Below are 17,349 nucleotides of genomic sequence, written 5' to 3' on the forward strand. Positions count from 1 at the left end.
TTTCACTTTTCAGGAATGCATTATTAGGAATCCTACTCCTAATCCTAGGCCGGACACACCCCACAGCAACATGATTGGCTACTGCAACGCAGGAAGGGCAGGCTACCCAGACGTAATGAGATAGCCATTCTAAATATACATCACATTTGTACACAATAAAAACAAAAGTTTGTTATGGTTAGGTTTAGGGCTAGGGTTACACGTTACCCGTTTTTGTGATTTTTGTGTTCTATCCTGTACAGCTTCTTTGAGAACCTTTTAAGAGCTTCTGACAAATAGGATGTATTATTGCTATTATCATTACTATTAAGGGTGGGTGGGATTCATAATGCCGCCAGACTTTCGTCACATACGTCTTTTCCCATCTGGAAGCAGTAGGGCGTGTTTGACTGGGATTCAGTAGCCAATCATATTGCAGTGATGCACGTCCTGCAGTCAGTAATATTGGAGTGGGGTGTGTCCTACCTAGAATACAAGTGGGATTCCTAACAACTCAAATCTCAGTCAATAAACTATCTGCCACTTGTAAAGCAACCTCAACCAGGCCAAAGAATTAGAAACCAGTTCAACCTTCCCATGGGATGAGAAAATGAGTCTCACTCTCTGTCTAGGAGGAAGGCCTGAGAAAAGTATATACTGCACAAAATGTTCCTGCCACAAGCTGACTTCTGTGGAGACACTTGTGCTGTATGTGAGCGCTAATCGAGAGTGACATAATGGTTTTGGTCCGGAGAAGCACCTTGCATCCCCAGGTTTTTAATGAAACAAACAGAAACATCAATTCAGTTTAAAATGGTCAATTTAACTGTTAGTGAAAGAGAATAATAAGACCTCTCGTTTTTTTATGTTGAACATAACATGCAGTTTCTCTCCTGGTAAAGATTATGCCCCCAGCTAAGGGCAAATAAAATGTCTCGTGTCCATAAAGAGGATGCACATCAGGTATACAATATCACTCAATGTTTTTTCCAGTAAATTATTCAGTTACGATGGCTTGAAAATGTTTCAATTGTTGAATTAAAGCAGTTAAGTAGGCTATAGTAAAGTTATTTGCAGATGCCTAGTGGTGTCACAGCCAGTTGTCCACTGCAGTATCACACCACCCAAACAGAAGATAAGAAACAATGTGCAGCACTGGCCAAGTGGTGTGGCTACTACCTCATTTTACCATATCAAGTCAACAGCTGGGGCATTCTAACGCTGTGATGTAAGACCCTTCTATTCTTGGGCCTTTGAATGGCTACTAGTTTTCCACTGTGCACTACTAGCAAATAGTGGCCTAATTATAAATATCCTACACTGTAAAATTTTGAATTTTATTTACTTCAACTAATATTTTGCAAATTGAAGCGGTTCAGTAAATGGATGGATGGATGGACCTAATGTTTACTGCGTGCTTTGCACATAGTGCTTTCAAAAGGAGGAGAGTAACGCTGAGGGGAATGACACTATCTTGCATTTACTGATGCAATCAGTTTCACAACCCTGCCAAGCACAAGAGGGAAACTCAAAAGTATTAGCAGGACATCATGTGATCAGTTTCAACACAACACTATTGACACATGTGCTTTGATGTTTCCAGAGAACTCTTTTGTTAAAGGTCCCCCTTTCATCCCCGTTTTATTCTGTAATTTTGATCATCTTTGATGTCCTTTTATCTGATTTGCATGATAGATTTGGTTGAAAATGCCCAAAATGTCCTTTTTCAAGCTATTCGGTCTCTTCCGCCTGGCGTTTGAGACTGTCAGATTTCTCATTATTACGTGACATGTAAATTTGTTTTGCTTTTATTGGATCGCTCGTCTTCCCAAACAGCTTGGATCCGATTGGTCCTTACCACTGGGTCTGCTAGATACAGTGTCACCCTTCGTTGCTTACTGCTGGTTCGAATCCCTCGCATGAGTTTCTTCATGGGAATTATTTATACACTCTGAACGCTTATTCAAATACAGTCTATAAGTATACATATGTTGTGTTTTACAACAACACCTAGCTACATCTGCAACTTCCAGTGCAACCGTGGTGGCTGAAATAGCGAGGCCTGCACTCATTGTCGCCAGTGATGGTCGTCCGGCCACCCCATTCACATGAAGGGCAGCAAAAGACGAGCTCAAAATAGCCCCCTCTCCCATGTCACCCACGTCCAACATCACATCTCAGCCAGGCCACGCTGGCAACAATTACACCCGTGAAGTGTAGCTCACAATGACCTTCACACACACCGAACGGGCATCGGGACCGTCCAACCCGCGCCACACCGATATGCCACCACGGTCCTCTTCAGTGGCGGCGCGAGAGTGCTCCACAGCACTCCTGCTGCACTGAATATTGAACAAGTAAATAAATAATACATCGTTTTAAAATGAGTTGTCATGGCCTGTGTGATCCTCTAGGAGGCACCATATCGATGGCTGAGTTTTTCTGCCTTAAATGGGTGCTTTAGGACACCCTACTACCATTTAAGTCATCTTGGAGCACATCTCACTCGCTTTCTTTCTGATCCTGTCCGTGGCTACTAGACAGCACATTTTATCCTACACCCCACTATTTTGGTCCTGGGTTTTATTGTTTTGTTAACGTTAGAATATGTTTGCCCCTTAAAACACCCACGGATAGATCTTCCACTCATCCACTCACTACACAACTGACTAGTAATTACTCACATATGTGAATACTTTAGGTAACATCATACTTTGCTTTAATTTGGTTCATTTGGGTTCCTTTTGATTTGTGTAATTCAATAAAATATTCTTTGAGTAAGCCTTACACACGATCTTTCTCCCGTTTTTCTTTGTGGCCTTTGAGCCAAGGTCACAAAGTGTATTTTACAAAATGAATACATTTAAAAAAAAACAAAAAAAAAAACAGTCAAAATCCATGTTGTGATGTGTTGCACTACTTGTATTGAAGATATTTTCATGCCAATCTGCCCAATGCATCATGGGATGTATTGCATTTCTAGGTTGTTCACCACTCTTAAAAATGTCTAACTGACTATTATATACATAGTGGATAGGGAGTGATTCCGAACAAAGCCTAGGTCTTGTCTAAAAGTGTCAAGATCATTCATATCAAAATGATTGCTGATGTACATGTTTGAAACCCCTTACTGGCAAGGATTGCTGCTGAAAGCAAGTTTTGCTTTTTCTTCTCACTTGTTTAAACAATCTAATTACCAGTGTTTACATTTGTGATTAATGTAATATTACTTGAATAAAATGTGTTTTTCCCACCATATTTTGTTTCACACATTTTTCCATAGAACTTAAAAAAATCATACTGATCATAACACCAACCATCAGTGTTAAAAAAAATAAAACAAGATTTCACTATAAGCAATTATCAAAGCATTCAGAATCTGAATTGTGGCTTTTTGCATTTTTTTAAATGAAAAAACAATGCCTATTAGTTTGGTCCTCTGACAATTCAACATAATTAAGCTCATGCATATTTGAGAAATACAACTTGATAAAAACGTAACCAGAGATAATGACAGTTAAGACTACTTTCCCAGGTTATAATTTTGTTTTGACAGTAATAAAATAAGATGAGTGAAGTTGAGCTATATTCTGATCGTACAGGCCTGCTCTAACGCACTGTAGCAAGAATAATCCCTGGAGGTACTTGGTTCCTGGAATCCAATCACATGACACTGCGACACATCCAAACAAAAACAAAAACAGTCGTGGTTATCAATGTCTGTATATATAAATAGCTCTTGGCTTGTATAATTGGCTTTTATTATTGTCATGTTAAATTGTATTCTAGCATTGTAGCAGCAGATAACATTACTTGCTGTGTACTAAAAACTTTCATTTCAGTGTTTTACGACTTAACGTTATAACAGTCGCAGTATTAAATCAAAGAGTATTTTACATTAAATATTCTAGATGGAATGGGTTGTTATTCTCAAAATAATATGTATATTTCTGTTTGATTGTGCAAAATTTAAAATCCCCCCAAAATAATTATCCTACCTCAGCCAGTGTTTGCTGCAAGATGATGGTAATGGCTTCAAATCTGCAGTTGGATGCTGCAAGGAGTCGGCCAAGATTGTGGATCCTCTGTTTATTTCGATCATCCCGTGGGAGAATGGGTGGCACGACATCTGGAGGTCCAGTATTCTGTTTGGTTTGGGATGTTGACACTTGCTGCCGGCAAGATGTCTTGGGCTTATTTTCGACTGTAAAAGAACATGCGTCAACAGTCGTGACAACGTTCATGATCATAATCAATCCCCCTTCCATCAGACAACACCACCCTCAACTTGATGCATTCCTAAAAGATGCAGCATGCTCCAACGACAAATTGTGGATTGTTCTACAGCAGACAGATCTGCCCAATAAACTGCACTGCACTGACAGTTCCCAGTGCAGCTTTACAGACAGCACTAGCATAAAAACAGAGCCTCTGTATACAATTAGTTTTCCATTTCCTAATGCAATCATAAGCTCTGTGGACCTGGTAACCCAGGGCAACTTGTCTTGCAGTTCAGCCTAGATTTATAAGTTTTATAAATAAATTGTCCACCCAACACACACAGATTTATGACACCAACAAATAAGGGACCTTTGTTTACTAACATCATCAACTACAACCCCAATTCCATTGAAGTTGGGATGTTGTGTTAAACAAATAAAAACAGAATACAATGATTTGCAAATGATGTCCAACCTATATTTAATTGAATACACTACAAAGACACGATGTTTAATGTTCAAACTGATTAACTATTGTTTTTAGCAAATAATCATTAACTTAGAATTTTATGGCTGCAACACATTCCAAAAAAGCTGGGACAGGTGGCAAAAAAGACTGAGAAAGTTGAGGAATGCTCATCAAACACCTGTTTGGAACATCCCACAGGGGAACAGGTAGGTGCCATAATTGGGTATAAAAGGAGCGTCCCTGAATTGCTCAGTCATTCACCTCTTTGTGAACAAGTGCATGAGAAAATAGTCGAACAGTTTAAGGACAATCTTCCTCAACCTACAATTGCAAGGAATTTAGGGAGTTCATCATCTACGGTCCATAATATCATCAAAGGGTCAGAGAATGTGGAGAAATCACAGCATGTAAGCGGCAAGGCCGAAAACCAACATTGAATGCCCGTGACCTTCGATTCCTCAGTGGGCACTGCATCAAAAACCGACAATGTGTAAAGGATATCACCACATGGGGTCAGGAACACTTCAGAAAAAACAATGTCAGTAAATACAGTTTGGCGCTTCAGCCGTAAGCGCAACTTGAAACTCTACTATGCAAAGCAAAAGCCATTGATCAACAACACCCTTAAACGCTGCCGGTTTCTCTGGGCCCGAGCTCATCTAAGATGGACTGATGAAAAGTGGAAGAGTGTTCTGTGGTCCGACGAGTCCACATTTCAAATTGTTTTTGGAAATTGTGGACGTTGTGTCCTCCAGGCCAAAGAGTAAAAGAACCATCCGGACTGTTATGGACGCAAAGTTCAAAAGCCAGCATCTGTGATGGTATGGGGCTGTGTCAGTGCCAATGGCATGGGTAACTTGCACATCTGTGAAGGCACCATTAATGCTGGAGGTACATACAGGTTTTGGAGAAACATATGCTCCCATCCAAGCAACGTCTTTTTCATGGAAGCTTATCAGTTTGAACATTAAATATCTTGTCTTTGTAGTGTATTCAATTAAATATAGGTTGAACATGATTTGCAAATCATTGTATTCTGTTTTTATTTATGTTTAACACAACGTCCCAACTTCATTGGAATCGGGGTTGTAGAAAATAGAGATGTACCAAACTTGCATTATCAATATAATAAAAAATATAATTACATTCTGATCTAAGTAGTATAAATAATTGACACCTGTAGAAAACATGTTTTATAATGAAATGTTCATGGGGAGGAAACAAGCAGGGTGTTACGTAATGTGGCAATAAGGCTAAGCTAAGACATATTTGGAAGACCAGCTTTCATGAGTGGAATTTATTGTACCAACAGTCGGGATACTCAGAGTTGTCAGTCCATTCAAATACTGAGTAAACAAGACAGATTAGTACCAATTAGTGATTTTAGAAAATGAATGCTAACATCTGATCCACTGTAGCTGAATACATTCTGTGGTGTGCTCTAGACAACTTCAGAACCAAAACAAATATCCATACAGCATGAAGCCAATTAGTACAGTTAATGTGAAAAGAAATCCAGGCACATTTATTCATTGTGGCCTGAGTTTATTGCTCATCCACATAGAGTAAACACGGGAAAAATTGGGAAGCACTATTAATATCATGAATGACTGTGTCAGTGCTTAAACCTGACCACACAAAATGCCTTAGCCATGAAAAGCAACACATGACTGTTTATAATTTATTTGTAAAGCAGTGAAGTACATTGTAGATAAAAATAAAAAAATTGTATTTACATTAAATTTAATGTTAAAATAAGTATTAGTAACTGTGATTGCTAGAGCAGATTAAAACAAGTGCGTAAGTCAATAGATGACAGACATTGCTTGTTGATAGGAAATGTTAACTTAAAATCTGTACAATTTGGCTGAACAATCATTCATCAATGATTAAACGGTCATTCTTGTTGCTTCTCAGCAACTCTATGGGTTTATTTGAATGAGGTTGCCCTCTGCTGTCTGCACAAGCACCGTCACATAAGAGATTACCATGAATCTGTCTTCTTATAAAAGGCAGCCAAAGTGTAATGAGGAAATTAGACTAATATGTTCAGTAACAAGCTAAATGCAATCCTTTGCATACCACTATTCCTCAATAATGGGCTCCTTTTAAAATCCAAAGTTGCAAAGGCAATGTTATGTTAGATGTGCTGTGTGGTGCTGTTTATTAGAATTTCTACTTGTAATCAAGCTAATAGAATGGCCATGAAAACTGATTTCTGGTTCATTTAAAACATTTATGCTCATGGCCATTTGAATAACTGGACAGGAAGCTTCTGATTGAAAGAAGATAGTGAGTGCACCAGAATGTTACGTCTTTGCAACATACTGAATTATTCAAACTAATACATTTTTCAAAAGTTTCTTCATTTAGCCATGGACTTTCTATAAACTGCTTTGTCGTTACTGTATATCTCTCTCTCTCGCTCCACATAGATAAATTTTAAAAAATAAAATACAAATAAAAAAATGCATGGACAGACAATATGCACCATTTAATGAAACAAATTTACACCAATCTTATTTGTATCCAGCAGTAAACTGCCCTGGATGAAATTACAGTGACTGCTGTAGTTAAATGAAAGATGAACCTCCTGGTTTACCAACAAGTAAACAACCAGCTAAACATAAAGGCTCACAGTTTACAAGACAGGTCAAGTCAATACCAAAACCTCAGCAAATTTAACTTACCAGAGGCTATACAGCCAAACCAATATTAACATAACGATGAGACTAACCTGCTTGGAAAGAAACTGTTTTTCCAGCATCCTGACAGCAGCCGAATGTTTCGGAGTAAGCCTTTTGCCGGCAGAAGTACATGGATGTTTGCGGGGGAGAGCTTTGGAGACCATAACATCTCACAGAAATCAAGGTAGAATGCCAACATATACAAGTATATAAAGAAAAGAAGTTCAATGATATAATGTTGGCTAGAACCAAAGACAATTCAGCCAGGCAAGCACTGCAAAAAACCAACTATGCCATTGTGGCATAAGAGACAGAAAAAAGTGAAAGCACCCAGGTCAATATAATACAGCTTCCATGTAATACATTCTGCAGGCCTTGAAAACCTTAATCCTGATTGTAAAACTAGTCTTCAGTCACTGGGCAAACACTAGAAGCACATGACTTGATAGTGGCAGCGCTGTAGCTGAGGCAGGATGCTAGGACAGGAAGACAGGGGAAAGTGGTGGAGGGGGGAACGAGGTTGAGAGCGGCACGGGAGGAGCAAGCAGCAATACTACAGCCAATGAGGAATTTCATCTAGCCCTCCATGCTCTCTTGGTGTTACTCCATTTTTCCCTTCTTAGCCAACATTTAGACTTGCAGAGATGACAATTCAGCTCTCTGCAAGGGTGTGCATGTTAGCTGAGCTGAGAGCAGCCTTGCTGAGACACTGACACAGCTGTCCTCAGCGATCACTGTGCAACATTCTCAACTCCAAAATATGGGCTGAAGGTTACTGTAGCATGCATAAAGTGTCAACATCACTTGAACAGAAACATTAAATTTATTTATTTTAAACAGAAAACATGGAGGAAGGTGGAAAACCATCAAATACATTTAGAGCTAGATGAGGTATTTGTCACAGCACTGAACTCAAAAAGAGGAACCTCTTACCGGCCTTACGTGGTGTTTGACGAACATATCTAGAAGCAGCTGTTCTTTTTAGCGGACTCAGAGTAGAAGTACCTTTGTTGGCATTAGTAGCTGGTGTGTTTGTTGTGGCTACAACAAGACAAAAACGTTTTAGAAGGGAAACTATGAATGATTAAATAAAAACCTTTTTGATGGTGTTCATGGAGCAAAAGTAAAAAAAAAAAAAAAAAAAAAAACAAAAATACATGACTCAACAAATTCCCAACAATAAAAATATATATTTTTTTACCATTTAGGATATGATTGATTAAACAACTTAAAAATCAGATCATAATCATATGCATCAAAATGAATGCTTAAGCATGTTTATTCTCAGATGGCTTCACAGAAATATATACAGTGGGTACTGAAAGTACTCAGACCCCCTTAAATGTTTCACTCTGTTATATTGCAGCCATTTGCTAAAATCATTTAAGTTAATTCCCCCCCCCCTCAATGCACACACAGCACCCCATATTGACAGAAGAAAAAACAACAACAACAACAAAAATTTTTATATCTTTGCAGGTTTAATAAATAAGAAAAACTGAAATATCACACAGTCATAAGTATTCAGACCCATTGCTGTGGCACTTAACTCGGTGCTGTCCACTTCTTCTGATCATCCTTGAGATGGTTCTTCACCTTCATTGGAGTCCAGCTGTCTTTGATTATACTGAATGGACTTGATTCGGAAAGCCACACACCTGTCTATATAAGACCTTACAGCTCACAGTGCATGTCAGAGCAAATGACAATCATGAGGTCAAAGGAACTGCCTGAAGAGCTCAGAGACAGAAAAGGCACAGATGTGGCCAAGGTTACAAAAAAACAATTCTGCTGCACTTAAGGTTCCATAATCCTTAAATGGAAGACGTTTGGGATGACGAGAACCCTTCCTAGAGCTGGCCGTCTGGCCAAACTGACCAATCGGGGGAGAAGCGCCTTGGTGAGAGAGGTAAAGAAGAACCCAAAGATCACTGTGGCTGAGCTCCAGAGATGTAGTCGGGAGAAGAGAGAAAGTTCAAGAAAGTCAACCATCACTGCAGCCCTCCACCAGTCGGGTCTTTATGGCAGAGTGGCCTGGCGGAAGCCTCTCCTCAGTGCAAGACGCATGAAAGCCCGCATGGAGTTTTGCTAAAAAAAATAAGATTCTCTGGTCTGATGAGACCAAGAAGGCCAACGTTTTGGCCTTAATTCTAAGCGGTATGTTTGGAGAAAACCAGGCACTGCTCATCACCTGTCCAATACAGACCCAACAGTAAAGCATTGTGGTGGCAGCATCATGCTGTGGGGGTGTTTTTCAGCTGCAGGGACAGGATGACTGGTTGCAATCAAAGGAAAGATGAATGTGGCCAAGTACAGGGATATCCAGGACAAAAACCTTCTCCAGAGTGCTCAGGACCTCAGACTGGGCCGAAGGTTTACCTTCCAACAAGACAATGACCCGAAGCACACAGCTAAAATAACGAAGGAGTGGCTTCAGAACAACTCCGTGACTGTTCTTGAATGGCCCAGGCAGAGCCCTGACTTAAACCCAATTGAGCATCTCTGGAGAGACCTGAAAATGTCTGTCCACCAACATTCACTATCCAACCTGACAGATATGGAGAGGATCTGCACGGAGAAATGGCAGAGGATCCCCAAATCCAGGTGTGAAAAAAGACTCATGGCTGTATTAGCTCAAAAGGGTGCTTCTACAAAATATTGAGCAAAGTGTCCAAATACTTATGGCTGTGTGATATTTCAGTTTTTCTTAAATACATTTTTTTTTTCTGTCAATATGGGGTGCTGTGTGTAAATTACTGAGGAAAAATATGAACTTAAATGATTTTAGCAAATGGCTGCAATATAACAGTGAAAAACTTTGGTCTGAATACTTGCCGTACCCACTGTATATACAGTGCCCTTTGCCTCCTTTCTCAATTACTTTTTTTGCTTTGTTTCCTCACTTTAAGATTATCAAACAACTGCAAATAGACAAAGATAACCCAAGTAAACATGAAATGCAGTTTTTAAATGATTATTTATTAAAGGGAGAGTATGTTAGTTTTCAAAATGCTATAAAGACTTTAATCTGGCCTCATGCTCCTTCAGGATTTTCTGGGAAAGAGTAGAATTCATGGAGCCATCAATCACAGAGAGTCGTCCAGATCCTGAAGTGGAAAAGCACCCCCAGACCATCACACGACCACCACCATGTCTGCCTGTTGTTATATTGGTGTTTTTCTGAAATGCTGTGTTACATTTACACCAGATGTAACGAGACACACACACCTTCCAAAAAGTTCAACTTTCGTCTCTTCAGTCCATACAATATTTTGCCAAGTCTTTTTTTTTTTTATTTTTTTTTTTAAACAAAAGTAAGACAAGCTTTTATGTTTTTTTTTTGGTCAGCTGTGTTATTTTTCCCTTTGAACTCCACTGTGGAGTCTTATTGTTGAGTCATGAACACTGACATTAACTGAGGCAAGGGTCCCCTGCAGTTCTATAGAGGTTGTCCTGGGTTCCTTTTGACCTCATGGATGAGTCCTCACTGAGCTCTGAAGGTAATTTTAGTAGGCCGATCACTCCTGGGAAAGTTCACCACTGTTCCATGTTATTTCCATTTGTGGATAATGGCTGTCACTGTAGTCCTAAAGCTTTAGAAATGGCTTTGTAACCCTTTCTACACAAATGTCAATTCATTTCTCATCTGTTCTTTAATTTCTTTGGATTGTGGCATTTTTTTAAAGCTTTTTGAGATCTTTTGCCTGACTTCATTTTGTCAGACATGTTCTACTTCAGTGATTTCTGGTCTGGTCTGGAGGTAAGGAGGCTTGGGTGTGGTCAGTGATAATGAATATTCCCCAAAATATGATTATCCAGAGTTAATTCTTTATTGAAGAGGCTGCAATTACTTTTTCACAGAGTCAGATAACATTGAACAGTTTTTTCCCCCAATAAATAAAATCATTTAAAAACCATTACATTTACGTGGGTTACCTTTTTTCTCATTTATATTTGTTTGAAGATCTAAACATAAAATAAGAATTTGAGAAGGGGGCAAATACTTCTTTTCACTGTACTGTACCTTTGACATATTAAAAGGAAAATGTGCATGCACATGCAATATTGTGCAGACCAATGTGAGTTTTAAGCAATCGTGTGGACATTTAAACCGATCACTTCCAATGAACTGACAATTGATAAGGTTTGATTAAAGCGGTAATGCATCAAAGACCTTGGGTTTAGGTATTCAGCTGTGAGAGTTAAAGTTAGGACACTGTCCGTGAAGGTTCTCTTACTGTTTAAGGCTTGATACTTAAAAACGTGTGTGTGTGATCATACTTGGTCCAGTCCACCTTCCAGGAGTTGGTATGACTCTTGCTTTCAGTACAACAGTCTTAACAGGAGTTTGTTTATGTGCAGCTAACCCAGAAACTGTCAACAAGCAACAAAGTGATTAAAAACTGGGAAATGGCATGTGTGACAGCATCGCAAGAAGCCCTTGTAGTACAACAGCTGCATTACCAACTGACATTATGTTAGAGATCAGTTAATGCTACCGTTTGATAGCCAAGTTAAAATTATTTAGATTGTACTCCTCCAGTTCATTCTATCATTCCCCTTTAATGCGGCCAGCAATGAAATGATACAAAAGCAATAGGATCCACTGAGCAGGCATGTCAGGAGGGTGAGATCATAGTTAAACACTTCATTCCCTTAAGTCATTAAGAGTTTGTAAATATGTGATCTCTATCCAAGTACAGTGTTGAAGTCCTTTATAACCAGCCACTGGTCTTTAATAAAACAGATTGTAATGGAGACAGACACAGAAAGAACCTATCAGTTAAAATACCCTGACAAAAAACTCAAAAGTGAGGTGTAAGGGCTCATGCAGATCATTAAAGGGCATAATAAAAAAGTATGAAAAACTGTACTATATATTTGTTTTCATGTAGCTAAGCCTCAGCATCTTGGCAGATGACCTATCAAAGATTTGCCTGCAGGGGATTTTCACCAAGTCTTGGCCTTTAAGTGGGTGAATATTAAGGCCCTTCCCCTGAACATAGTGTTCATATTAAACACTTGATCTCATCTCATCCTTGAAAACAATCAGCATAAGCCTCATTTCGCCATACAGTAATCATGTACAAACCACAACATCCCCAATGTAAAGCCTGATAGACTCACCTTGTGTTCTTGCAGTGCCATCTTGATTACTATGAATGCTTTCTTTATTTCGGCTCCTGGATGTCACCACGGTCTTGCGAGGTAGTCGTGAGACAGGAGAAGGGAGAGGGCCCATACAAGAGGGACGCAAGGGAGCTTGAGGAGGTTTGGATACATTCAGTTGGGGCTTGACACTTTCTGCTGAGACTGGTTCTTTTGTTGTTGGAGTCCGTTGACTCCCTGCAATGAAATGGAGTGGGGAAACATTTGCTAGGATGGACCCACGGTGCTTGGTGCTACATTTTTCCCGACTGAAATAAAACATTTTCTAAAACATCATATGCATGATTTAATTTCTTTTTTTAAAGGTCTTAGTGCAAAAACATTCCCATTGTCTTGGAATCATTAAGTATCTAAACAAACCTAACAAGTGTAATTAATTTTCTTTTAAATAACCATACTTAAAGATAAAACACCAATGTTATAGAGGCTACTAGAAACATGCCAAATTAAAAAAAATATATATATCCCCTTAAGTCAGAGAATGCATCCTTTCCAGGTGTGTCAGTAGTGACTGTGCCATTTAAACAGTGAGTTTCTATGTGAACAGCAGTGATTGAACTTACAGCCTCCCTCTTTCCTATGTTTTTCCAAATCCCTAAATAATTTCTTATCAGAGGAAGACTCCTTTCCCTTCCCAAGGACTATGCTTAAAATGACAAGTAAAGAAAAGCTTATAGGAGGCTGTTTAAACACATGAAATAACAAGAACCCAGACTCAGGGGATTATTATTAGGGCTGTTGCCCTGCTATACAAGCTGGGAAATGTCACCCTCTAAAGGCCTTTTCACACCGCACTTGCTCAGTGAAAGGTCCGCGCACAAGGACAACGGCATACCGGTTTGACTATGCCCATATTTGGAGGTGCTGATGTAGCAGCTTAGAAGGGAGTAATCGGCGCTTTCACAACAGTAGATGAGTAGTGATAATTAACCATGGTATATATGAGTAGACTGCACCTCTGTAATTATGTGTTTGTCATTGTTGCTGATGGTTGGGTTCCCTGAAGCTTATTTGTGAACTACAGTTCCACGAAGAGTGCTTCAGTGCATTTCAGGCTGAGCAGGGAGCAATTTGAAAGGCTCCTGCATAGACGTCTTGGTCTATCATTTTTCTACTGTCATTTTTTCATTCTGCCAGTCCCTCTCCAATTGGAGACACTTTCGGACCGCAGTACCACTAGCAAGTAGAATTTCTTTTTATCCGAGGGCCTGTCACATCAAATGCCCTCTGCACTTGCCGTGCCACGGCATTCCATTGTCCCGTCCCCTCAGCACATACACAAAGAATTAGAAAGTCGACGGCTTGATGTGCGTTGTGCAGTGTGAAAAGGCCTTAAAGGAGAAGTTCCTAAACTATCCAAAATATTGTTCAGTAGCAACCAAGTCAATCGTTTATTCCTTTCTACAATCCCTTTAAATGCACTTGCAATGTTAGCATTATTTTACCTGCAATACTATTCTGCTTGGACTGTGGGGTGCCTACATGTTTCGACACCCTGAAATCAACCGCATAATTAGTTCCTGGTCGCTCCCTAATAGACTGAGTAGAAGGCCTAGGACTGGCAACGGGAGGATGCGAAACATAGGTCCCTCTTGGCTGGTTTGGGAATGTCTGTCCTCGGTTTCTGCTGTTTTCTGAAGAGGCATTCCCTGCCCTGCCAGAGTATGTCTGCAAAGAGATTGGGGTAAGATTATCAGATTCTTTATCCATTGTGATCAATATATCAGACATACACAAAACCTATGGTCTCAAATAGATCACAGACATGGCTAGGGAATCCTTTATGTTCAAGTCTAGACAATTTGCAACTCTTACGGACAAGTTACGTTCATATAAACAGTAATTTGAAATACATTGATTTTCATACTTTTCATATGACAAACATCTACTTACCACTAGGCTGATCCTATTAACCTCTCTAGGATAGCTTACAGCAGGTCTTTTAGAGGATTCAGTCGGTGAGGTCAGTTTACTCTGAGAAGAGTTGTTTAGGGTCACCGATTTTGTTCGTTTCTCATGTCTTGAAATTGTAATGGGAGTTGATAACTTAGAAACTGTATTCCTTTCCCTGGGTGGCCGAGATGAAGGCAAACTCTCTGATGAACATCGAGGCCGTGTCTTGGCCTGACGCAAAGCTGAGGCTGACTTGATTTCAATTTTGTTTGATGCATTCTTCTTTGGAGTTGGTTTCTGATCTTTCTGGAAACTTTTATCAGGAGATTTTTCAAGGGATGATGAGTAGAAAGTTTGGTTGCTAGCGCACTGAGCTGGAGGGTCTGCCACTTTGCTTAAAGTGGTTTGCTCCATGTCTGTGCTGGCCTTGCTGCATTGGGCTACAGGAGCAGATTTCATTGCTCCAGTAGACATGCTACTATTGCATTTTCCACTGCCCAGAGTCTTCTCAGGTGACTGTATGGTTGCAACAGGCAATTGAGCAGCCTTTGAATTTACTTGTCTCTGAGCATTGTTTGCTCTTTTAGTAGAGACAGAAGCAAAAGCATTGTTATTTCTTACTTTAGTTGGACTAACTCTGCTAGTTCCACTTGGACGTTCAGTGCATTTCCTGAGCACATTTGTTTGGATTTGTTTCTGCTGTGGAGATGATCCTGACTCAATTGTTTTGTGCACAGTTCTTGTTAGAGCTTTGGAGTTTATATAACTCAATTCTGATTTAGGAACATTAATTTCCATTTTCTTTACTTTTCTGGCAGATGGAAACAGTCCTACAACACAGTGCTTTGTAGGAGTGACAGATGTATGATGCTGTTCGTTGTGGAATAATATTGGACTGCATGCATTTTCAGAGCAAAGGGACTCTGAAAAGGAAGGAAGGATTTTCCCCCCAATGTTTAGTACCGGTGTGGAAGTCTGACCATCCTTATCCCTGTCCTGTATAGTTGACAGACTGGGCACAAAGGTAATACATTTTTCTGGTGTGACGCCTCCAAGGAGATGTCCCAATGGCTCAGATTCAACACAAGTCAATGGCAATTGTTTTTTATTATCTTGAGTGTCTTCGCAAACAAAAGTTATCTGAAGACCCCCATGATTTTCAGCTGGCATAACCATAGGAAATGTAGCCACACTTAAGGAGTCTGCCTCAACGGCGAGCTCACAGTTATCAGACAGTGTGAAAGTCATGCCAAGGTATGGATGCCCTGAGTTCTCAGTATTTTTTTCACACAAATCTGACAGGGTGGGTGTGGTCAGTATATTAGATTCATTATGCAATGCTGCATGCCCTGCAGATGGTGAGATGGATGATTCATCAAGGGAAGAAAATACCAAGGGTGACTGGTCTGCTAAACAAAAACTGTTTTTTCTTAACAACATTTCACCAGAGCTCATGGAGCAGCTAGCATTCTCAATCGATCCCCTTCGAGAGGTTTCACATGAAATCAGTTGGCCTTCTGCAGCAGAGTCGGAAGATGTCATAATACTGTCCCACGCATTCCTCTTGGTCAGATTAAAAGATTGAGACTCCTTTGTGTCTTGATTGCCTTGTGCACTCAAACTTGTATTGCAGAAATCCGCATGGTTATCGAGAGTTGTGGGGATGCATGCTTGGTACAGGCTCATAGTTGTGTTACAGAATGAATTATCGTCTAGTAAGGAAGTGCTTTGAAAGTTATTGACAAGCAACGCTTTGCTTTGGAAGGAATCCAGCATGTTGATATCAAGGGAGCTGCCGGCTTCTCCATCAATATTAGCGATAGTGTTTGAGGATTCCAGTGACGGAGATAAGGACACATTATTGCAAGAGCTTTCAGCAGTGAGACACAGATGCATGTCTTTGTGTGGTGTATTGTAAGATAAGTTAAATGTCGAATTAAACATTGAGGGGCTCTGGCAAGGTAGTATCTTCAGGTTCTGAAAACACATCTGTTTCGCCGCACTAATCCATCATCTGTGCTGATGAACATCTGTAGATGAGACAAAAAAAGTTTAAATGTTTTTAGACATTCTGTAACCATGAATGCAACATCTAAAATGTTAAACACTTTTTCCTCCTCTTACTGTATTATGCAATATTTATGGTTGTAAAATACTGCTGCTCTAATGGGTGCACAGGCCAGTGCTGGGCTAGGTCTGAAGCCCAGATAAATGCAGGTTACGTCAGGAAGGGCATCCTGCATGAAACTTTGCCAAACAATGAGTATTCTTCCTAAGTATTTCACACCAGATTGGTCTTGGTCCGGGTTAACAACTACAGCCAATGGCGGCGTTGACCTACAGGGGGTAGTGGTATTACAGCAACTGTTGATTGAAGATGACGGAGACGAGGAAAGCTCATCTACAGGCAGAAATGGAAGAGGAAAGCAAAGAGCCTGACAATGACAAGAGCTAGGGAGTTAGGGGAGAGAGCTAGTGGGATGTGTGGCTATGTTGAGACTTAAATCACATTCAAACTTATGTTACCACTTAAAGTGTCTCTTATTAACCCTAAATCAAGTACGGATGTTCTAGTATGGTTTTCCTGACATTGTTTCTATTTGCTTTGGAGCATAAGCCTGAAAGTTTACACTGACTGGTATTTGTAACGGCTCGGAATTTCCCCCACCTTAACCGAGTGCCCCGTCCCTGCTGAAGAAAAACAGCCCCAAAACATTATGCTGCCACAACCGTGCTTCACTATAAGAATGGTGATCTTTCGGTGATGAGCATCGGTATTTGCACCAAACATACCATTTGGAATTATGGCCAAAGGTTAAACCTTGGTTTCATCTGATGTTTTTTCTCAAATGCCTTTGGGCGATGTCAAGTGTTTTTTTTCCCCTTTTCTTTGTAATATAAGCCTTCCGCTTCGCCTCCGAAAACCATAGGC

The 17,349-nt window shown here is 40.0% G+C and overlaps 1 protein-coding gene across 7 annotated transcripts in view; it reads right to left on the reverse strand.

Moving 5' to 3' along the window:
* mtus1a (microtubule associated tumor suppressor 1a) overlaps positions 1–17,349 on the reverse strand; it is a 31,905-nt gene that overhangs the window by 7,552 nt on the left and 7,004 nt on the right. For 6 of the 7 annotated variants that reach the window (XR_009790396.1, XM_061786984.1, XM_061786980.1 and 3 more), the window contains 6 exons: positions 14,418–16,447; positions 13,970–14,192; positions 12,483–12,701; positions 11,637–11,729; positions 8,289–8,396; positions 3,978–4,183 (listed from right to left, as the gene is read on the reverse strand). Coding sequence is in view for 6 of the 7 variants with exons in the window: in XM_061786984.1 (XP_061642968.1) it covers positions 3,978–4,183; positions 8,289–8,396; positions 11,637–11,729; positions 12,483–12,701; positions 13,970–14,192; positions 14,418–16,406 (2,838 nt within the window). In the remaining variant the exon portion in view is untranslated. The remainder of the gene's footprint in view (positions 1–3,977; positions 4,184–8,288; positions 8,397–11,636; positions 11,730–12,482; positions 12,702–13,969; positions 14,193–14,417; positions 16,448–17,349) is intronic. The other variant, XM_061786985.1, reaches the window with a different exon arrangement.

Source organism: Phyllopteryx taeniolatus, chromosome 10 (genome assembly GCF_024500385.1).
Source record: "Phyllopteryx taeniolatus isolate TA_2022b chromosome 10, UOR_Ptae_1.2, whole genome shotgun sequence".
NCBI classification, from domain to species: Eukaryota; Metazoa; Chordata; class Actinopteri; order Syngnathiformes; family Syngnathidae; genus Phyllopteryx; species Phyllopteryx taeniolatus.